Source organism: Neoarius graeffei, chromosome 10, assembly GCF_027579695.1.
Source record: "Neoarius graeffei isolate fNeoGra1 chromosome 10, fNeoGra1.pri, whole genome shotgun sequence".
NCBI lineage: Eukaryota > Metazoa > Chordata > Actinopteri > Siluriformes > Ariidae > Neoarius > Neoarius graeffei.
The window spans coordinates 3,771,552-3,795,893 of record NC_083578.1 but is presented as its reverse complement, the minus strand read 5'-3'; the positions used below and the strand labels follow the sequence as shown (position 1 = coordinate 3,795,893).

General features: G+C 43.1%; 1 protein-coding gene across 1 annotated transcript in view; it reads right to left on the bottom strand.

Moving 5' to 3' along the window:
- Positions 1–706: 706 nt before the first annotated feature.
- The window catches only part of LOC132892687 (alpha-2-macroglobulin-like), a 156,973-nt gene continuing 133,337 nt past the window's right edge, over positions 707–24,342 (bottom strand). Inside the window, exons 26-35 of the mRNA XM_060930999.1 lie at positions 22,629–22,785; positions 20,785–20,859; positions 20,317–20,479; positions 17,529–17,722; positions 10,881–11,096; positions 10,641–10,759; positions 4,812–4,920; positions 4,566–4,631; positions 885–990; positions 707–753 (exon numbers count right to left, since the gene is read on the bottom strand). Coding sequence (XP_060786982.1) covers positions 707–753; positions 885–990; positions 4,566–4,631; positions 4,812–4,920; positions 10,641–10,759; positions 10,881–11,096; positions 17,529–17,722; positions 20,317–20,479; positions 20,785–20,859; positions 22,629–22,785 — 1,252 coding nt within the window. The remainder of the gene's footprint in view (positions 754–884; positions 991–4,565; positions 4,632–4,811; positions 4,921–10,640; positions 10,760–10,880; positions 11,097–17,528; positions 17,723–20,316; positions 20,480–20,784; positions 20,860–22,628; positions 22,786–24,342) is intronic.

Below are 24,342 nucleotides of genomic sequence, written 5' to 3'. Positions count from 1 at the left end.
TAGAACGCCAAACTTTACCCTATTGCACTCTGTGTATTATTTACAGTTTACACAGTCCCAACTTTTTTGGAATTGGGGTTGTAATATTTAACAGCTCGAGCTTTAGATGAAATGTGCTGGCTGTACATTCAGTATGATCTAATTTAATGTTGACTGGGTTACTAAAACAAACTCTGAATATTTCTAAATTTTCAGATAGCTCAGGGAACAGACACAATCTCAATATAGTGGAACCTTAATGAAGGCCTAAGGCAGCTAGCAGATGGTCAGTTTAGTCTGTTTGTCTGCTCCCTGGCCTTGGCTAGGTGTGTCTTGTCAAGCATTAATTGCTAGAATTTCTTGCCTTTTTAATTCATGTGAGACCATCAAACAGTAAAAAATAAAGTCAACACCTGAAATAAACAGTCTTGTGGAGTGACATTGCATCTGTAAATGATTTATTGTGTAAAGCTTATATAGTATACATTAGAAATAGGAACTTTCTGAACAACAAATATATCTTGATTACTGAAGTTGAGCATAATGAAAAGAAGAGAGGAAAAAAAAAACCTTAAACACACTATTAATTAGTTACTGAAGTTCTGTGAAATGGAAAAAAAGTTGAGATGTTGATGGCTGTAAGCTACCCAAAAAATTTCCATAAAAATAAGTGAAATGTGGACAAAAGCTCTTGCGCTGGATTTTTGCTGAGATCCTGTACAAATTCTCACTGAACTGAACATGGAGAGGTGTACTCAGTTGCAGCTTTCTCGTCTTTAGAAGAAAAAAACAGACAATTAGGCTTTAGCTCTCATAAGAAACAAGACACACTGAGCTCTGTGTGTAATTTCTTTAAACAGCTAAATATAGAAATTTTACTTGATAAAGAAGTACAGATTGCATACCGGGCTTGTAGTAGTCATAAACCTTCACAACAGCAGGTTTTAGGTTCTTCACTGGAAGGTTCTGTACAATCGTCAGGGTGTACACCTTCTCCACTTCTTTATTCAGCTAAAACAGACAGATATAAAACAAAATTACCGTCTGTTTCAAAAGCTATTTTATTTAACATTTTATCAGCACTTTGTATCAGTCAGATGGGCGGCATGGTGGTGTAGTGGTTAGCACTGTTGCCTCACAGCAAGAAGGTTCTGGGTTCGAGCCTAGCAGTCGGCGGGGGCCTTTCTGTGTGGAGTTTGCATGTTCTCCCTGTGTCTGCGTGGGTTTCCTCTGGGTGCTCCGTTTTCCCCCACAGTTCAAAGACATGCAGTAGGTTAACATGGGGTGGCCTTGGGCTGAAGTGCCCTTGAGCAAGGTACTTAACCCCTGACTGCTCCCCGGGCGCTGTAGTGTGGCTGCCTACTGCTCTGGGGGTGTGGGTGTGTGTTCACTGCTTCAGATGGGTTAAATGCAGAGGATGAATCTCATTGTGCTTGAAGTGTGCATGTGACAAATAAAGGTTTCTTCTTCTAAAGCTGTCATTTTAAGTTTTCTGACATTTTTAGAACAGAGGACTTTAAGCTTTGCAGTTTCTCTGCAACATGACAAACTGCATTGTATTTGTCTTATTTACTTCAAGAGAAAGAAAAATGGAGGGTGAAGAAGAAACTTGAGGGAACAACTGTTTACAGTTGCTTTAACGCAAGTGAGAGCAGGAACTTGTATTGAGAACACTTCACAATATTAAATGTCTCATCTCATTATCTCTAGCCAGTTTATCCTGTTCTACAGGGTCGCAGGCAAGCTGGAGCCTATCCCAGCTGACTATGGGCGAAAGGCGGGGTACACCCTGGACAAGTCGCCAGGTCATCACAGGGCTGACACATAGACACAGACAACCATTCACACTCACATTCACACCTACGGTCAATTTAGAGTCACCAGTTAACCTAACCTGCATGTCTTTGGACTGTGGGGGAAACCGGAGCACCCGGAGGAAACCCACGCGGACGCGGGGAGAACATACAAACTCCGCACAGAAAGGCCCTCGCTGGCCACGGGGCTCGAACCCAGACCTTCTTGCTGTGAGGCGACAGCGCTAACCACTACACCACTGTGCCGCCCTACGTCATTCTTTACTATGTTTATAAACAAAGTGTGGGATGAGAGGAGTCATACACATTTTTACACTCAGTTTACACTGTATTTCCAGCTTACCACCCATGTTTACATTATTCAAATTTAGTTGATTAGCTGATGTTAGCAGCATATTGTCTGGGGTTCTGGTTATGTCAGCTTAGCATGCTCCTGCTCCAAGTTACTTTGACTACTGCACTGTAACAGAAATGTCTGAGCATGCAGGTTTAGTTCAAGATACAAGTTTTCAAGACATAGCATTGTCATGATGCTGTTGAATTTTGTTTGTGGTTAGCACTTGATGTTCATCCTCTGGGGTTGAAGACAACCATGACATCAGTTTGGTGGGTGGTGGGTGTGGGTTCAGAGATGACTGACAAAGTCAATCCAGGCTTTGAAGGTACACCCACATGTCGACGTTCCACATTCCAAGGTTGAGTGCCTTCACTATATGTTTGTTGTATTCTGTCCCCTGAGTGGGATCCCCACCAGCCACGGTGTGTTGACCAGGGTGAGGTGAAGCAGGCTATGTTTGGAACACCTTTTCTAGCCCCTTCTTTCATGGAGGTGAGCAGAGTGAATCCTAAACAAGGCTGCTCAGACACCCAGGGGGCTGCCGAACTCTGCTGCTGCATCATCCAATCCAATCCAATTTTATTTATAAAGCACAGTTTAAATAAACACAAAGGTTTCCAAAGTGCTGTACAATAAATAAACACAATAAAACTATGCAATAAAATAAGTGCTGTACAATAAAATAGCACCATAAAACATAAAATAAAAATAAATAATTAAATAGGCAGTCCACTCCAAATAAAATGTGTACATAAAATCAACAACCTGCATGGTGTTAAAAGCTAAAGAAAAGAGGTGCGTTTTAAGAAGAGTTTTAAAATTAGACAGTGAGGAGGCCTGTCTAATGTGCAGTGGCAATGCATTCCATAATTTTGGAGCTGCAACCGAAAAAAGCCCGCATCATTCCAGCCTATGCCCTGGGCTGTCTTTGTGCAGGTTTGTGACTACAGCTTCCAGTGTTTCTGCACCTGCTGCTTCACCACTCGCTCACTGCCAGAGGACATGAATTTGAAGGTCATGACTTGTGCATGACTTGGATTAGAGTGAGGGAGAGTTGACACACTCTCGTCCCAACCTAACTGGGTTCAGGGGCAAGACAGACTCAAGATGGCTGGAGCTAGGTCGGGATGCAGTGGATGGCCAACAGTGTTCTATGTGTTGCACTGTGCCCTGATCACGCTCCATGAACGCTTTTCTGGGTCTGTGTTCCTGCCCACTGAACCACCAGATAGTGGTCTCCTCCATGCAGTCTGCCGAGACCAGTCTGCAGTCATAGCCCTGACCAGGGGGATCGAGGGGTCGCTAGTGCTTGCTCAAGGCACTACCCCAGGCTAATGGAGGGAAGGGGATGCCTTACTACTCCACTGCATGGCAGTCAAAGATGGCACATGCTCAATGCCCAAAACTTAGCACTTATATTAGTCATATTATATTATTTTCTGCAACAATCTGATAACATTGTTACAGAAACCTGGGATTCCATCTTGCCAGTTTAGTTTCACCCTCAGGCTGCTATTGTACATTAAATTTCATGCAATGTACAGCTTTAGCAATAAATATACTGACTTAGCCCTTTTATTCCAGCTATGAAAAGCAGCAAGTAATATTTAAGCACAGTCTCGTCTTAGGCTAGTGTTTGGTCAAATCTCAAGCCAAAATATTTGGTCAGTCTTTGGCAATCTCATGCCAAATAAGCCTCGAAAGCTTTCAACCTTGCAATCTAAATCAGCTAGCTTGTAATAAATTACACTGTCTAATGTATATTCGGTGAAATATGTGCAGAGATCATGTCACCAACAACATTTATATTCAATTACACACATCCTCCACATTCAAACACCGAGCAAACAATGTACAATACCTGAAAATGCAAACACAGTATTTCAGGAAACAAGAACTTTCTGTCATTCTTTTTCATTTTTCTTTTTGTTATGTTAATGTTGATCTCCAATGTCACTATAAACAAAACTGTGCAGTCACATTTGTGTAAAATCTTGTAATATTATATTGTCAGACGACGTTGTTCTTCGGCTTTTCATATTGTCTTTGCCGGTTCTGTATCTTTTAACTTGTTGATAAATGCTCTGAGGGGAGCTCAAAGTGCGATTCGTTTTTATGACAGTGGCATAAAAGTGAATTTTGCTCCAGAACCATAGGGGGAGCAAAGGAGCGAAAAATATCAATTTGCACTAATGCTGCATTAACCTAACTACTCATAAAATAACAATAGTCTAATTATTTTGAGTAAAATAATTAATTTTTAAAATATTTTATGTTGCTTCAAAAAACAGAATGAAAAGCCAAGCAAGAAAAAGAAAGGAGGAAAAAATGAACTAGTACTGTTCTGGTTTCAATTTAAAATGACTTGAACATGAGGGTTAATGAGGTTTTAGAGAAATCCCATTGTAAGTTTGGGTGTGGGTGTTTTTTCTTACTTTATTCAGGTAGATGATTGCATTACCATCAGTTTGATCCACACGTTTCACAACTCCATCAGTCATCTAGAATAAAAAAAAATAATCAGAATAAAAACTGATCCATCAATATAGTGATGTTTGGAACAGCATTTGGTTCGGTTTCACTATGGCTCATCAACCTTTCCCTGTTACACACAATTCTGAATAAGTGTAAATCTTTAGATCAGCGTCCATGCTTTATGCTTCCAGTTAAAGGTTTGTTACGTTTGATTTGCCGTTCATGAGCTGCACAGAGTTCAAGTCCACACTGAATCCAGAAAGAGGCTTGACTTCAATGACCACCATGTTGGTATCCTCACGCTGACCGGTATACCTGAAATTAAAAGATCATTAATCTTTCACATTCTCTTTTTGTTCTGAAGTAACTGAGTAACACAGTTCATATACAATCACCTCAGCTTTCGAAAAAGAAATTTCTAGAATTTATGAAAAATTAATTGAACATTATGCTTATTATTTAAAGATGTAACAGGTAAGACAGTATACACTTAGGCCAAGTTTACATTAGACCGTATCTGTCTCGTTTTCTTCGCAGATGCACTGTCCGTTTACATTAAACCGCCTGGAAACGCCGGGAAACGGGAATCCGCCAGGGTCCATGTATTCAATCCAGTTCGTGTCTGGTCCGGTGCTGTGTAAACATTGAGAATACGCGGATATGCTTGTGCTGAGCTCTAGCTGGCGTCGTCATTGGACAACGTCACTGTGACATCCACCTTCCTGATTCGCTGGCGTTGGTCATGTGACGCGACTGCTGAAAAACGGCGCGGACTTCCGCCTTGTATCACCTTTCATTAAAGAGTATAAAAGTATGAAAATACTGCAAATACTGATGCAAATACTGCCCATTGTGTAGTTATGCTTGTCTTTAGGCTTGCCATCCTTCCACTTGCAAGTGGTAAGTGATATGCGCTGGGATCACACACACAGCGGCTCAGTCCCGAATCAATGCTCGTGCGCTATACTCGCACGCTCTGTGAGCTGCGCAGGGCCGGAGTGCGCACCCTCCAGAGGGCACTCGCTGTTCAGGGCGGAGTGATTTGGAGCGCAGGATGCCTGCGGAGCCGAGCGTATCCGTGTATTGGTGTTGCTGTGTGCACGCGAATCATTTTAAAAACGTTAATCTGATGATCCGCTGATACGGTCTAATGTAAACTTGGCCATACAGACTCCAAGTTCTGTCACATGGTTAAGAATACTTCAGCAAATACACATTTTAAAGAGGTGTATTCGGAAAATTAATTCAATTACATTTCTTTGTCTTTATTTAGTCCTAAAAGCATGTAAACTCTTGCATTCAATTATATTCTGGCTTTGATTAAATAACTTCAATCAACATTATACCTATTAACAGGGCCGTTGACAGCTTTGGCTGGGCCCGGGACAAAATAATCTGAGTGGGCCCCCCCCAAATAATCTGAGTGCCCCCCACACACACACATACGCGTGCACGCACATCGCCACACAGCAACCACCCACACCCAACCCCTCTTTTCACAGTCTCCATTCACTCCAACCCTTAAATAACAGGTATTCCAAGCCCATTATAACAGTCAACCATTTTATTTCAACATATTTACAGTTTGAACATTTCCTTAGTCTGCAACTATTCAGGTGCGAAATGCAATGCGCCGGACTTTTGCTGTGGCAAAGTTGTCAATAAGGTCATTGAAGTCCAGCTTCTTTGCAAGTTCGCGCTCTATAGAGAGCATAGCCAGCCCATTGAGCCTCTCCTGTGACATGTTTGAGTGCAGGTAGTTCTTTATGAGCTTCATTTTACTAAAGGCACGCTCACCTCCAGCCACAGTCACAGGCAGGGACAGGAAGATCCTCAACAAGATGCAGAAGTCCCCATAGATGCTCTGTAGCCCCATTTTGTGTATGGCATTCAGTAGATCCAGGGGTTGAAGATTTTCTTGGAATGTTGCACTATATATCTTTTTAATGTGCTGGATCTGGTCCTCAAGGGACTCTGTCAGGTCACTCTTGTATTTCTCAGAGAGCATTGTGCATGCTTCACTGATGCTCTCCTCTGGCATATCTCTGAATTTCCATAGGACACAGAATTCCCCACATATCTGCTGCATTGATGAAAATCTTGTTTGTAATTGGGACATTATGCTGTCCATTGTAGCATGAAACACCCTGTCTCGGAAGAGGTTCTCTGGACTTTGCACCTCGGTCTCTTGCTCTTCTACCTCATCAAAGAAGCACTTCCTCTTTCTCACCCTCATTTCAATGTTGGCACTGATGCCCAAGGATGTGGCAACAACAGTTGCCTCTTTCAGAAAATTTTCCCAACAGGAACGCATGTAGGCAATCTCCCCCTCTAACTCTTTAATATTGGATGCTTGGACATCGAGTGAGATGGCTGAGGACTGGCTTATGATATTTCTGTCCTCAATACATTGCAGCACCTTCACCCAAATTGTGAGGAGCAAGACAGCATTAAATGACTGAAAATATGTTTTCAGCCCATGTGCTTCAGCTTTTGTTTCATTGCTCAGATTTCCTGCTGAAATCAGTGTGTCTAGTGCCTTTATCACACCAGACAAATGCTTTGCCACTGGGCGCACAGCTTCAATCCGGGCACTCCATCGCGTGTCTGATAACATGTGAAGAGAACATCCTCAAACTTTCTGCAGGATTTCCCAACGATGAGGGCTGCCACTGAACAGCTTGTATAGCTGATTGATAAATCCAAAGAAAAGGTCCACTTCTGGGCAGGCTTTGGCAGCATGAACACCAACCAAGTTCAAGGTGTGAGATGCACATGGTGAAAATTTGGCCAAGGGGTTTTTACTAAGTATGCGTGCTTGTACCCCTTTCACCTTTCCTGCCATATTTGCCCCATTGTCATAACACTGACCCCTGCAATCAACTATATCTACACCATGTTGAGCAAGTGTTTCTTCCATCATTCTGGCTATTTCCTTGCCAGTCTTCTTTGAGAAATCTTTGAATTCCAGGAAACGTTCATTTATTTCCCATTCACCTTCAGTTTGGTTGACATACCTCAGTAAAAGGACATTTTGCTCCAGGTTGGAGATGTCTGGGGTTGCATCACAAATTATTGAGTAAAAGGATGTTTCCTCCCTTTCCTTCAAAATGGTGTTAAGGACACGTTGTGCACAAATTTCAATGAACTCATTTTGGCTGGACGATGAGAGGTAATGTGCTTGGAGCCTTTTCCCCTGTAGCAGATTCTGTCTGATGGTTTTGACGTGATCCTTTAGGACACTGTCATACCTCGATAACAGCTCAATTAGGCCGAGGAAATTACCATTATCTGGCTCATCGATGGTGCATGTGCTGCCCCTGAATGGCAGATTTCTGGAAGCCAAATACAGGGTCACATCCAGCAGTCGCTTCAGTAGTACTTTGTTTTTTTCAATTTCTGTCTCCAGCAATTTTTGTTGTTCACAATCAATCCCAGCTGCATGCAAAACAGAATGTTGCAGGTTTTTCCACTTCCAATAACAATGTTTGTGTGCAACATTTCTCTCATGTTCTGGAAATCTTTCGTACAATTTTTTGTATTTCACATTAGAAATGTGCATCCCTTCTGTTGAATTTAGTGCACTTGTTGACCTTTTCTGTACTTCATGGGAGAACAGTAAACATGGTAGGCAAAATAAGGCCCTCTTTGTCCTGCTGTAGACTATCCAGTCCCTTTCAATTTTTTCCCGTCCATTGTGAGAGGTGGAATATGTTAAATAGTGGGGAAATACCCTCCCTTCTGCATCTGCTGGCAAGTCTTTTGCCATCTCTGAAAACGGTGCTCGTTTCGCCATCACACGCACAACATTTACTCTGTCAGTGTCTCCCATGTTTGCTGGCCATAAGGCAGGATCAAGGTAATCAGGGAAATGAGCCCCTTCCACTCCACTGTGACTTTCTCTCTCACCCTCTTCTCTCTCACTGGTAGCCTCTGACTGTTCCTCTACTCTGAGGGATGGACTCCCTCCTCCTGCATCAATTTGGCTTTCTCTTTCTCCTCCTTCTCTCTCACTGATAACCTCTCTTTCCTCTCTCTCATCCTCTTTGGTAGCCTCTCTTTCCTCTCTCTCATCCTCCCTGGTAGGCCTAGTCTCTCTCTCCTCTTTGTCATCCTCTTTGGTACCCTCTCTCTCCTCTCTCTCATCCTCCCTGGTAGCCTCTCCTTTCTCTCTCTCATCCTCCTTGGAGCTTCCACCCTCAACAGTTTCTAGAGGTAAAATATTTTATTACAAAGTAGGCCTGGCTACATTAACAGGGGTCAAAATCAACCATTTCACAATTAACCATTTGAAAAATATTTAAATGACTATCAATCACAGAAAGGAATAATGAAAGATGAGCAAATTGGATAACATATCCCAAAGCTTACAAGTAAGCCTAGGCCTAAAGTTTGACACACTTTCACATTTGTCAAACTTTCACATTTTTTTAATTGTTAATAAATAATAGTAATATTTATTATTATTATTATTATTATTATTATTAGCCTATCACACTCCCAACCAGAGATACGAAAGTAGGAATTCCATCGCTCTTCTCCCAACCACGTTACGTCATCTGCCCAGGGGGCTGAAATTCCATTTATTACGGATAAACCAAAATGATTGTTTCCGGGATGGAACTGGGCCTCAATGAGAACGGAGTTATGGCTTTCCCAAAATCTGAACATAGAAGCATCACCACAGTGAGTTTTTCAGTGTATTTTTTTTGTCTTGTTTTTCATAAACGTCCTTTCAGTACTCGATTTAGAATGTTACAAAAAAAATTGACACCCTCCCAACCACGTAACATTAGCCTATCTTACCTGGGGGCTGACACGTTTATTACGGATAAACCAAAAGGATTACAACGTTCCCTGGATATAGAACTGGACCGAGAAGATTTCAAAATCTTAACGTGTAAGCAACAACAATAAAACAGAGGTTGTTTTATTCATTTAGGGCTTATTAGGCTACTTTCATTAATTGCGCTTTTCATACAGGCCTATCATTTTTCACTTGAGCAAGGGAATTGTTTGAAGAGTATCCAGTCTAAGCGAAAGTTTAATGTTTTGCAACAGACTAACCTCAAAACACCCCATTTATAGCCCATTCGTTACATTAAACTCTGTCTAGCTGGCAATTTCACATGCCGTCGTATCTACACGGGATGATTTCCAACAAAATAAGGTTTAATTAACAAGAGGCAGCGTTCCACGGGCTTTCAGCTAACCGGAGTCCAGCTCAGCGCAGCTCAGCAAGCGTGCCTAAAACATTTGGATATGATTGCGGGCCAATGTGCTATTCTTTGCTTCATTGAGATATATGCAACACAGTGTTATTAAACCGATATGTTTATGAAATAATTCAATGCCCTGTGCATTTCAGTGTTCACTCAGTGTACCCTGCTATCCCCTACTTTATAATTATGAATGGCGCGTCGCGCGTGCTGGGGTTACATTACGGGGCTGGAAAAAAGTTCTCTGTGTCTTACCTGGCTCAGCTGCCCCACTGCGTTCACCACCTGCTGCATCATCTAAATATTTTCTAAAATATCTATGCAGTGAGCCCCTGAGGCTCTTGGCTTCTTCATCTCGTTTTCTCTTTTCTTTTCTTTTCTTTGCTCCTGACTTGTGCATGTTGGCAAACGGGCTCGCACGCTTATTGTCGAAGCGTTATGATGGAATAGTGCCGTGTTATTTGGCGCCTTAATCAAAGACCAAACCATTTCTGCATTAGGGGTGGTAGGTGGGTTCTTGAATCTATTTTCGAAGACAATAAAGGCAAAAGAACCAGAAATCATTCATTGAATGCAAATATAGCACATTTTTCTCCCCCAAATCAACACATTTTGAAATGAAACAGAATGATTAATGGCATCTTCATGAGGGACCAGTTCTGGGCCCCCCCTCATGCCTGGGCCCGGGACAAAATACCCGGTTGTCCCCCCCTGTCGACGGCCCTGCCTATTAACACAATCATGTATTAATAGAGATAATTTGTGATTCATTCTTGTTTCCTATCTTGTAGATTATGGAGGTGCGGTAGAGCTCACATGACAGTAATGGTCACATTCAGAGATGGATTTGGGACCCTGCAGTTTCCAGACACTGAGGCTGAGATGCTGAATGAAGAGCGATCAGGAGGAGGAGGGATATTGTAGCTCAAAGTGAACTAGAAGTAAATAAAACACATTATTAGCACAATTATTCACCAGACTGACCCTCTGAGAATCTGCTTAATTAATAAAGGAACTGAGGTGAGGAAGTAAAGTGTGAATTGGTGATCTACAGACCTGCACGTACACACAGCCTTTCCCTTCTGCTTTGATTCTGTAATCTCCAGGAACCTCCTTCAGCTGACTCTCCTGATACAGCAACCTGTTACTCTGAGTGACTGCAAATGAGGTAATCAGCCCTGATGGTGATGTTACAGAAACAGTAATGAGTCCTTCTGGTCTGTAGGTGGCGGTACTGTATTTCGCCAGGGCCTGGAGAGCCACGACGGTGTCCTGGATGATGGAAAAGAATATAAAGAGAACAAATTTAACCCTTTAATGTACTACAGTGGGCGGTAGTGGTTAGTACTGTCACCTCACAGCAAGACGGTTCTGGATTTGAGCCCAGTGGCTGATGGGGGCCTTTCTGTGTGGAGTTTGCATGTTCTCCCTGTGTCTGCATGGGTTTCCTCTGGGTGCTCCGGTTTCCCCCACAGTCCAAAGACATGCAGGTTAGGTTAATTGGTGGCTCTTAATTGACCACAGGTATGAAAGTGAGTGTGAATGGTTATCTGTCTCTATGTGTTGGCCCTGCCTGGCGACTTGTCCAGGGTGTACCCCGCCTCTCACCCATAGTCAGCTGGGATAAGCTCCAGCTTGCCCATGACCCTGCACAGGATAAGCAGTTACAGATAATGGATGGATTGATGTACTGTACGTACTACAGTGTCCAAACTCATCTCATCTCATTATCTCTAGCCGCTTTATCCTGTTCTACAGGGTCGCAGGCAAGCTGGAGCCTATCCCAGCTGACTACGGGCGAAAGGCGGGGTACACCCTGGACAAGTCGCCAGGTCATCACAGGGCTGACACAGACAACCATTCACGCTCACATTCACACCTACGGTCAATTTAGAGTCACCAGTTAACCTAACCTGCATGTCTTTGGACTGTGGGAGAAACCGGAGCACCCAGAGGAAACCCACGCGGACACAGGGAGAACATGCAAACTCCGCACAGAAAGGCCCTCGCCGGCCACGGGGCTCGAACCCGGACCTTCTTGCTGTGAGGCGACAGCGCTAACCACTACACCACCGTGCCACCCGTGTCCAGACTCATAGACCATTAATTTGAAGCGGGTTTTAGAAAGGAGATTTAAGCTTCCCTATATATTTTACAATTCCAGGCAAAAGTTCAGACATACTTACTCATTCATAGTAATGGTACAGCATGCCTATAAGTTACTCCAGTATTATGCAAGCTCAATTATTTTGATCCCCTCTGAAGAATCACCACCTGAATGTGGTGGAGGGGTTTGTGTCCCCTGGTGATCTTGGGAGCTGTGTTGTCTGGAGCATTAGCCCCTGGAAGGGTCTCCCAAGGCAAATTGGTTCCAGGGGAGGGGCCAGACTAAGAGTGATTCAAGACCCTGATGAGACAGCAAAGAATGAGCTGCAGCATCTCTCCCAGGAGCGGGAAACCGGCAAGGAGAGCTTGCCAACAAGCATCTGGTGGCCAGGCCTTGGCCCATGGGGCACAGCTGGGCACAGCCTGAAGAAATTACATGGATCCACCACCATGTGGGCCCACCACCCACAAGGACAGGCACTAGAGTTGGTGCATTGAGAGGTGAGAGGTACCGGGCAGGTGTGGGGATATCCACAAGCCCCCAGCTGAGCACTGCTATGTAGGAGTCCTCCCTGGAGAATGAGTGGGTCACCTCTATGTGACTGCAAGTTACTGAGAGGAAAACTGACTGTTGTTTGTGCTTATGCACTAAACAGTGGTGCAGAGTATTTGGCCGTCTTGGAGTTGCTGGGTGGTGTCCTGGAAAGGTGTCAACTGGGGACTCCATAGTTCTCCTGGGGGACTTCAACACTCACATGGGCAATGATGGAGAAATCTGAAGGGGGGTGATTGGGAGGAATGGCCTGCCTGATCTAAACCTGAGCGATGTTTTGTTGTTGGACTTCTGTGCTCATCATGGGTTGGCCATAACAAACACCATGTTCGAGCATAAGGTGGTTCACAAGTGTACCTGGTACCAGAACATCTTAGGCAAAAGATTAATGATTGAATTTGTGGTCATATCATCAGATCTGTGGCCATACAGTATGTCTTGGACACTTGGGTGAAGAGAGGAGCAGAGTTGTCAACTGGACCAGAGACTGGAGAATGTGCTCCAATTATAGGGGTATCACACTGCTCAGCCTCCCTGGGAAAATTTATTCCAGGGTGCTGGGAAAGACACTCTGACCAATTGTCGAACCTCAGATTCAGGAGGAACAATGCGGATTCCATCCTGGCCATGGAATGGTGGACCAGCTCTTTACCCTGGCAGGGTTGTTGAGGGGGTTCATGGGAAGATGACCAGCCAGTCTACATGTGTTTTGTAGATTTGGAAATGGCTTATGACCATGTCCCCTGGGGGCTCTTGTGGGGGACACTGCGTGAGTATGGGGTATCAGGGTCATTGCTACGAGCCAAGTCCTTGTACAAGCAAAGTGTGAGCGGGTGTCTGAATTCTCAGCACAAAGTCAAACACATTTCTGGTGGGTTTTCACTGCAAAAAATGGCCTTTCAAGAATAAGAAATAAAAGAGTAAAACAAAGCATATTTGCTTGAATCAGGTGAAAAAAAATCTGCCAATGGAACTAGTCAAATTTGACTTGGTAAGATTTCTTAAAGTAAGATAAAAAATTTAACCTGTTTTTAGATGAAATAGTTCCAAAATAAGATTGGGGAACTTATGTGAAATCTGATTAACTCAAAATAATCAAAATAGTTCTTATAACAAGATCGTACTTCTTACATTTAGCCATTCAAGTCATTTTTATTTATTTCATTTTAAGGGTATTTCACTTAAATTCATGACAAAGTCTTAGCAGTAAAAACTGAATTTAAGATAAATATACTAATATTAGGATTGTTAAATTCTACAACTAAGCATTGCTAGCTTAAAAGATTCTCCTTTTGTGACCTGTAATTAGTAAAATACTCTAGATATGAGACCAGAGACTATCTTGAATCAAGTTGATGACACATGTAGCATTGCAACAAGTTTATTTTTTTTCCCATTTCAACATTCAAACATTAAAATATCTCTTAAGATTCCACTTCCCCAGGACCTCAGGCACCAAAAAAAAATTAATTAATTAAAAAAAAAAAAGTCTACGCATTTTGACTTACAGTGCTTAGACAACACCAAAGCAACAGTGCATTTTGGGGGCACTGACTATTCATGTGTACGAGGGGTTTACAAGATCAAGCACAAAAAACAAACAAACAACAAAAAAAACTGAACTTAACTCACAGCATTCCAAAAAGACCTCACTAAAACGCCCTCCACTCACTCATAGCCTTTTTGAAGGCACTTGTCTGGTCTAGAGTACATGTTTTGAAATGTATGAATTGTAATGAAAGATTCAAAGATTTCAGTAAAGTTCATTTATTCCCAAAACAAGCATACTTTTTTTTTCTTGAAACAAGATGAACCGCATTTGACAAATGTCCAAAATGTACTCATCTCATCTCGCCGCTTTATCCTTCTACAGGGTCGCAGGCAAGCTGGAGCCTATCCCAGCTGACTACGGGCGAAAGGCGGGGTACACCCTGGACAAGTCGCCAGGTCATCACAGGGCTGACACATAGACACGGACAGCCATTCACACTCACGGTCAATTTAGAGTCACCAGTTAACCTAACCTGCATGTCTTTGGACTGTGGGGGAAACCGGAGCACCCGGAGGAAACCCACGCGGACACGGGGAGAACATGCAAACTCCACACAGAAAGGCCCTCGCCGGCCCCGGGGCTTGAACCCAGGACCTTCTTGCTGTGAGGCGACAGCGCTAACCACTACACCACCGTGCCGCCCTCCAAAATGTACTTACTTGTTTAAAAAAAAAAAAAGTTTTATTTTCAAAGGTGCTCCAAATAAGACTTTTTCAAGACATTTTGTCTATACAAGATTTTCAAGATGGACTGTCTAAAAACTAGCCTTTCTAGCTAAATGAGGTTTTGCTTGTTGGGCAAAACAACAATACCTTATAATAAGGGTGGCTAGATGTTTTGACTTGAAAATAGACAAATAAACTTCCTAAGATTTTTATTTTTTGCAGTGTTGGACTCCACCAAGGTTGCCCCTTGTTGCCAATTCTGTTTGTGATATTCATGGATGGGATCTCAAGGTGCAGCCAGGGTGAGGAGGGTGTCTGGTTTGGGAACCTCAGAATTGCATTCCTGCTCTTTGCAGATGATGTGGTTCTGTTGGCTTCTTCAGAGTGTGACCTTCAGCAAGCACTGGGACAGTATGCAGCCAAGAGTGAAGCAGCAGGAATGAGAGCACCTCCAAGTCTGAGGCCATGGTTCTCTGCCAGAAAACGGTGGAGTGCTTCCTCCAGGTTGGGAGTGAGTTGCCACCCCAAGTGAAGGAATTCAAGAATCCCAGGGTCTTTTTTATGAGTGATGGTAAAATAGAGTATGAGATGGACAGGCAGTTTGGGGTGGCCTCAGCAGTAATGCGGGCATTGTACTGGACTGTTGTGGTGAAGAGAGGGAGCTTAACAGGAAAGCAAAGCTTTCAATTTACCAGTCAATCTACATTCAAACCCTCACCTATGGTCATGAGCTTTGGGTAGTGACTAAAAGGATGAGATTGCGGATACAAGCAGCTGAAATGAGCTTTCTCTGTAGGGTGGCTGGGCTCAACCTTAGAGATAGGGTGAGGAGCTTAGACATCCAGAGGGATCTCAGAGTAGAGCCGCTGCTCCATCATGTCAAGAGGAGTCAGCTGAGGTCGTTCAGGCATCTGATTAGGATGCCTCCTGGGAGCCTTCCTTTGGAGGTTTTCTGGGCATGTCCAACTGGGAGGAAACCTTGGGGTAGACCCAGAACATGCTGGAGAGATTACATATCTTATCGAGCCTGGGAGCAACTTGGGATCCCCCAGGAGGAACTGGAAAGCATTGCTGGGGAGAGGGACACCTGGAATACCTTGCTTAGCCTGCTGCCACCACGACCTGACTTCAGATAAGTGGAAGAAAATGGCTGGATGGATGGAATTATTTTGGTTTTTAGTCCTCCATTATATTTTTCTCCTCCCAATCCAACATGGCTGACAGTAATATATGCAGCATGCTGTAAACATTTCTGACTAAACTTTCTAAACAAAAACTGTGATATTACTTTCTGATTGGCTGGTAGATTAGTTAGTTATATTACTTATTAGTTAAACAGATTTTTTTTTTTTTAAATATACATCAGGATGTGGGGCGGCACGGTGGTGTAGTGGTTAGCGCTGTCGCCTCACAGCAAGAAGGTCCGGGTTCGAGCCCCGTGGCCGGCGAGGGCCTTTCTGTGTGGAGTTTGCATGTTCTCCCCGTGTCCGCGTGGGTTTCCTCCGGGTGCTCCGGTTTCCCCCACAGTCCAAAGACATGCAGGTTAGGTTAACTGGTGACTCTAAATTGACCGTAGGTGTGAATGGTTGTCTGTGTCTATGTGTCAGCCCTGTGATGACCTGGCGACTTGTCCAGGGTGTACCCTGCCTTTTGCCCGTAGTCAGCTGGGATAGGCTCCAGCTTGCCTGCAACCCTGTAGAACAGGATAAAGCGGCTAGAGATAATGAGATGAGATGAATGAGATATTTCCAGTGCAGTTATTCACATTATATGTTAAGCAGACACTGGTGTCAATGTAATAAAACTAAACATTACAAGAAAACAATATTACAATTCATTAAATAGTTATGTGCAATAAAGTAGAATGACATAGGAAAAAATATTGAATGCAGGAACAAACACAGCTGATTGCTGTAATTAGTTCTTCTACCTGTGCTACTTAAAATCAGCTGGGTTCATGCATGCTAGTCAGTTAGTACTTCCACTCTTTGAAAAAGGGAAACCCACCTCTGAATTGAAGTAAATCAATCATTTGTCTCCAAGCTGTCTTGCAAGAAACATCTCATGATCTACCAAGACCTTCACAACAAGATTACTGAGCAACATAGCAATGGCACTGGTTACCAAAATAATTCTCAACTCCTAAATATTCCCATAAGCAACATCATGAAAAATTTTCTGCAAGTGGAAGGATCATCAGTCAGCCCTGAACCAGCCACACATAGGAGTTCCTTGCAAGATTTCCCACTAGGCAGTCAGAACAAAAGTCAGAAGAGTAGCCCAAGAGCAAAAGAGCTCTAGGAAGAGCTGGAAGCAGTAGGTACAGTTGTCAGAGAGAAAAGGATAGGCAGGGCACTCCACAGCCATGGTCTCCATTCTCCATTACCTCAAAAAGACTCGCTGAAGCTTGTTTGAAGTTTACTACAGAACATTTGGAGAAGCCTATAGATTACTGGGAGAATGTGGTGTGCTCAGATGAGAGAAAAACAATCAGTCTTTTCAAAGTGCCATATTTGGCTCTTCATATGACCCTAAAAATATCAAACCTACAGTAAAGTTCAGAGGTGAAAGTATCATGGTATGGGACTGTTTCTCTAGTCATTGTACCAGCAGAATCCAAATTATCAAAGGGAAAATGAATGGAGTCATGGAGGATGAAACATGGGTGGACATTCCAGCAGGACAAGATCCAAAACATACTGCAAAAGAGACTCTCAATTGGTTCCACTGGAGGAAAATAACGGTGTTGGAATGGACAAGTCAATCACCACACTTAAACCCATAGAAAATTTGTAGAATGTTAAAAGTTAAATGTTAACACTTTGTACCTGTGTAGACACAAAGCCCCCCAAAGCGTTCTGCTGCCGAGAAAGCCAGTGGACGATGCTGGCACTGTAACTCAGATCAAACCCAGGCATCTGGGGTCCAGACAACAGAGCCAGAAGAACATATGAAGTCATCTCCACCTCCAAAGAGTCCATCTTGATCCCATCATTCACTGAGCTCCAGTGTCTCCCACCCCCTGAGGGAGATATTACACACATACTTGAGTCATTGACCTACATCTCTCCAAAGAGCACCACAAACCCACATTATACACCATTATCCAACAATTACACACATTCACCAACACAGTTCAAAATCATGTCAAACCCCTAACACAAAAATTGTCGAATATCAACTTTTCCAAAACAGCATCACCTCTAAACTCCAACCAACAAGAAATCCACAACCAACAAACTACAAACAAGTCTGTGATTCTCAAATGCCAACACAGGATTTTTATTTATTTATTTATTTTTTACCAGCACACATAGAAATTGGGGCAGCATGGTGGTGTAGTGGTTAGCGCTGTTGCCTCACAGCAAGAAGGTCCAGGTTCAAGCCCTGTGGCCATGGGTGCCGCCGGGGGGGAAAGGTTAGAACAATTCTAGGGGCCCAGCACTGCCATAGGACCCTTTAAGGGGCTGATAATATGATTTTAATAAGACTTTTGAAATAACAACAATGCAATATTCCATCTGGTAAAATGAGCTAATTGAACAAGGTTGTCTATTTTTTGAGTGTTTCAACATATTGTCATTTAACCCTCCCCCTTTTGCGAAATGGTACGGTCCAGTTCTGGTAGAAGCGCGATGCGTTAAATCTGTGTGCTCATCAGTGCAACGCTACTTGCTGCTGTGTCGCGGTGCAGCAGCCAGCCAGCAGTGGAGTGCGTACAGTCTATGATCGCTAAATATGAAGAGTGGCTGTCAAAAACGTAAAGAAAGGCAGCTGAAAGCTGAGAGGGACCAGAGAGGCAGGCAACTGGTCACTCAGTTTTTCCCAAAGAAAGGTAGCTATCGCTCACGTGTTCAAAATATTAGCGAATGGTACTGTAAATGAACAGTATGAACATGGTTGGATTAGCCTATCAAGAGAACACTTTTACAGTTTGTACAGTGACATTTTTTCCATTTTAATAACTGAACTGACTTGTGTGATAAACAAGATGAAATATTACGTTATGCTGGTGCTAATAACTAGTGCTAATAACCAGTTTCATAACTAATGGGGTGCCCTAAATATGCACAGATTCAGCCACAGGGGGACCTCCGCCCTACCAAACCACTGAACCCCCCTTTGGAGAAGGAGGTAAGCAGCAATACAACCCAAATGCTTTAGGATTGAAGTTTTTAATGAGCGAGCTCCATATACAGTTTGCTCTCAAATTTCTGTCTAGACACACTTTGCTTTGAACATATCCCCTTTTTGCAGAACAGTACACACAGCTTTCTACCTAAGACATAACAATCCATGGGATTTCCATAGGTATTTTGATGCTGGGTAGAAAACTTTTTCTATGATTTATTAGCAGTCACATCACACATTTCACTACCAATTGTCCTAGCACAAGAAGGCATGTGGCAAAATCTTGAATTTTCATTTGTGATTGTAAATGCACCAGAATTAGTCACTGACCAGTTTTCATCTAGTCCCTGGTAGATTAATACATAAAATGTAATAAAGTCACAAACTCAAGGTCCATGGGCTATCAAAAGTCAAATAATGACAATGGTGCAATTTTGACGAGGGTGGGCAAAGTTGGGGGGCCCAAAATTCTAATCTTTCATGGGCCCCAAAATTTCTGGCGGCGCCCCTGCCTGTGGCTGGTGAGGGCCTTTCTGTGCGGAGTTTGCATGTTCTTCCCGTGTCCGCGTAGGTTTCCTCCGGGTGCTCCGGTTTCCCCCACAGTCCAAAGACATGCAGGTTAGGTTAACTGGTGACTCTAAATTGAGCGTAGGTGTGAATGTGAGTGTGAATGGTTGTCTGTGTCTATGTGTCAGCCCTGTGATGACCTGGCGACTTGTCCAGGGTGTACCCCGCCTTTCGCCTGTAGTCAGCTGGGATAGGCTCCAGCTTGCCTGCGACCCTGGAGAACAGGATAAAGCGGCTAGAGATAATGAGATGAGATGAGACATAGAAATTGCCCATCCATTGCCAACATCCTCCAAAAGTTACAGTCCAGTGAGCCCAGTCCAATGATTTCTATTTATACACCAAAAGCAACCACCAAAATTCTCAAATATCAACATTCCATGAAGTAATCACCAACAGACTACAATCTCCAACAACGAAGCACCGCCCATATTTTTTAATTAGCTTTCATGATACTATAACAGATTTTACCACAAAATATTCACCAACAAATGCCAAGCAACACTATCAACACTGACATTCTCCAACAACAATCTTTAACACACCAACACTCACCAGCAAGCACCAACTTTGTCTACTGTGAAACAAACAGACACCAGCCAACACCAACAAGACTGAAAATACCATTCTCCAACAAATGCCAACACAAATTTATCTAAAATTGATTTTTTTTTTAAATCAGGACATAGAGCTCACCTTTTAACCTCTGAAATATTTGCTGTTTGGTTTATGTTAATAGCTGTTAATTAATATTTTACAGCGCAAGTTGAGTATAGCGCAACATAAGCTGTCTCTAATTAAAACACAAATCAAAATCACATTCTGATGTACTAAAATCTAGCATCCACTTGTACTGCACTTTAAGCTTTGAGCTGTCAGACATGTCATGTCAGTTTTCTCTGAGAGATTTTTTCAAACCTGAGGTTATGGCCACTTCATCCAGCTCTGACATGAGTGTGGTGCTCATTCCCTGATCTCCAGCTAGGGTGAAGGTGTAGAAAAGGAGAGCTTTGGTGTAGGTGGAGTTCACCTGAGCGGACGCATTCATCAGGCATTTAAGACCGTTTCTCACCACAGGATCCTGCAATACGTAGATTAACAAATACATATTTTGCGATCCCTTACAAAGATACAAATGTTATCTAAAATATCAAAATCAGACTTAAAAACACCAATGTCTTCAATTCATAAATATTGTGTTAGAAGGATTATCTTTATTTAAAATGTTTAGATTAATTTTAAATGGATCACTGCTTGCTTCCATACTTCCTGCAGTGTATGTTGAGCATTTTTGTGTTTCTTCATCACTGTAACAACTGTAATGATCCACTGTTCAATGACCTTGATATGTATAAGGAACTTTCATCAGCGAAACAGTTTACTCACTGTAATTGTATAATTGAGTTCCAGCATTGCAGCTGTGATGTACGCTGTGAGGGTCACATCATTATTCACTCCTCCCTGAGAGAGAGACAGAAAGAGTTAAATAACATTAATATCCAGTGTGCAATCATTTTTTTTCTTTAAGGAGAGGTTTATGTCACATTTATGGAATCCATCTCCAGTGTCACTGATTTGTAAGAGTCAGGTAAAGCTGTGACTTTAATTTTTTGGACATCTTCAGAACAGAGGAGTTTATGTACCATGTAACGTGACAAGCTGGGTAACCGGAAGCAACTTGATTCACTTCACTTCACTCACTCACTTCTTCCAGCTTGTCCCACTCATGTGTGTGGTCACTGCCATGTGGACCCTATTGATCCACATGTAATATTAATTGGAGCATAGTTATAGGCCAGATGCCCTTCCTGCCGCAACCTTCCCATTGCCAGGCTTGGGAAACAACTGTTCACACACACATTCATACCTATGGACAATTTAGAGTAACCAGTTAGCCAAACCTCATGTCTTTGGACTGTGGGGGAAACCGGAGGAAACCCACACAGACACGGGGAGAACATGCAAACTCCACACAGAAAGGGCCCTGTTGGCCACTGGGCTCAAACCCAGAACATTCTTGCTGTGAGGCAACAGTGCTAACCACTACACCACTGTGCCACCCACTTGGAAGTATGGTAATTTGATTCATGAACATTAAATGTCACTCTAAATACATAAAACATGGTGATCATTAAAATATCTGTGTCCAATACCACATCCCATTTGTTAACCTTAACGTTGTCCATAGGTGCTATAGAAGGCAACTGGACTTGCTCAGAATACTTGAAGACATTCCACCTCTCATCTGAAAGGCTTCTTGAGTTCTGTCTGACTAGTGGGGAGTTTCAAGTATTTATCCTCTAGTGGACCAAAAGAAACCCTAAGGAGAGTCATTGAGGTCACATGGGTCATTGATCTGCTCAGTCATCCTGTAGGTGTTAGGGGCTCTGCATGCTCTTGCGACAAGGCTTTTGCAGATAGCTTTTCGCAGACAGTTGTAATTTATCGTTGAGCGGGGAGTATAGGCGTGCGCGATGTTATTCACCGCCACAACGCAAGGGGGCGCGAAGTCGCTAGGAGTAGTTGGTGGATGTGGTTAGTGGAGTGTTTATCCTCCGGTTACTTATAATTATGCTTATAATGACTAGAACTGGAGTTGTATAGATGTACGTACTTCCTCACTTCCTTGATCAACCGCTCTTCGTGCTGCTCCATCTTCGCTCGTGTTTTTAAAAATGGCGGTCGTGAAAACAAAAACCGAGAAAGTAAGGAAGCGGAAGTGCGTGTACAGCGGATGTAGAGTGGACCAATCAGAGCCCTCGTCTGCGACGCTCTCTGCGGTGGTCACAATTTTTGGGAGGTGCGCGCAGAGCGTCTGCGAAGGGGGAGAGGCTTCGCAGATGCTATCTGCGACGCCATCTGCGAGGACTGGGTTGTCAGCATAAATTGGCCTTTAGGGTCACTGGAGGCCGGGAGTGAACAGGGTTAACATCCTAAAGGGTCGTTATGGTGATCTGTGGGTCGTTGGCTCTCTCTGCCCATCATGTTAGTTGTTGAAGTCAGTTGAGTCTTGGTGTGGATGTGTATTCAGTTGTCTCCTTAGGGTTGTTTTTGGTCCACTAGAGGATAAATACCTGAAACTTCCCACTAGTCAGACAGAACTGAAGAAGCCTTTCAGATGAGAGGTGAAACATCTTCAAGGATTTCAAGCAAGTCCAGTTGCCTTCTTTAGCAACAACTTTAAGGTTAACAAATGGTGTGTGGTATTGGACTCAGACTGGTCTGCAGACCTTCATGTTGCTCTGGAAGAGTTGTCCCACTGAAGTAAAGCATCCATTAGCCTTCTGCTGTTCACTGAGCCAGGTCTTTGCCCGAACCACATGCACCTGATCTATATAGATGTATCGCTTCGCATGTCCGAAAGACTTCATCACTGTCGCAGTCAGCCTGAGGACACAAACACAGCAGTTCCAGATAACGAGTCTTAATTTGGAGGTTAAAAAAAAAAAAAACATAGCAAGACTCTTTTATATTCTCTTATTCTTCTACAGTGGCAAGAAAAAGTAACTGAACCCTTGGGAATTACCTGCATTTATGAATATTTTTTTCACATATAGTCTAATCTTCATCTAAGTTACAATAATGAACAAACAATCTGTTTTAACTAATAACACAAACAGTTATAATCTTTCATGTCTATTGAACATACCCATTAAACATTCACAGTGCTGGTGGAAAAAGTAAGTGAACCCTTGGATTTAATAACTGGTCAAACCACCTTTTCCTGTAGCTGCGAATCAGACCTGCACAATGTTCAGGAGGAACTTTAGACCATTCTTCTTTACAGAACTGCTTCAGTTCAGCCATATTCTTAGGATGCCCTATGTGAAAGGCATTGTCTTGCTGCTTTGCTGCTTCACCCAACTTCTACTGAGCTTCAGGTGATAGCCACCCTGACATTATCCTGTAGGATACCTTGATATACTTGGTAATCCATGTTCCCCTCAATGGTGGCAAACTGTCCAGGCCTCAAGGCAGCAAACCAGCCCCAAACCAGCCTCCACTGTACTTCACCATTAGGATGATGTTTTCATCTACCTTCTTTACACCATACACAGTGTAATGTGTTCCTTAATAATTCAACCTTCATTTCATCAGTCCACAAAAACATTTTCCTTGTAGCATTGTGGACCGTCAAGGTGCTCTTTGGCAAACTTCAGGCAAGCAGCGGCATCCTCCATGGTAACCCAGCCACTGCAGTGTACAAACCAATGCATTCTTAGCCAGTGCATTCTTAGTGCCAGTCCCAAGCCTAGATAAATGGTTGCATCAGGAAGGGCATCCACTATAAAACTCATGCCAAATCAACTATGTGCATGATGAAGAAGAGGACTTTCATTCCGGATTGGTCGAGGCCTGGGCTAACAATGGCTACCACTGGAATTATTTCCCAGCAGGGTACCAGTGGAGACTATGCTACTGGTGGGAAAAGGAGAAGAAAGAGAGGTGGAAGGCAAATTCAGAAGAAATGCAAGAGTAGAAAAGGCAGGAGAGTGAAACTGATGGTTGGAACGTTAAATGTTGGCACTATGACTGATAAAGGAAGAGAACTGGCAGATATGATGGAGAGGAGAAAGACTGACATACTGTGTGTACAGTAAACAAAGTGGAAAGGAATTAAGGCCAGAAACATCAGGGGTGGTTTCAAGCTTTTCTATCATGGTGTGGATGGGAGGAAAAATTATGTATACCGTAAGTGTAAACAGTGTGTTGGAGGTAGAGTGAGTGACAGAGTGATGAGTGTGAAGCTGGAAATCAACGGGGTGATGAACATTGTTAGTGCATATGTCCCTCAAGTGGGGTGCGAGATGGAAGAGAAAGAATTTTGGAGTGAGCTGGATGAAGTGGTTGAAAGTGAGAAAGAGCTTTGGGACCAAAAGGTCACCGGTTTTATTCCCTGGACCAGCAGGAATGGCTGAAGTGCCCTTGAGCAAGGCATCTAAC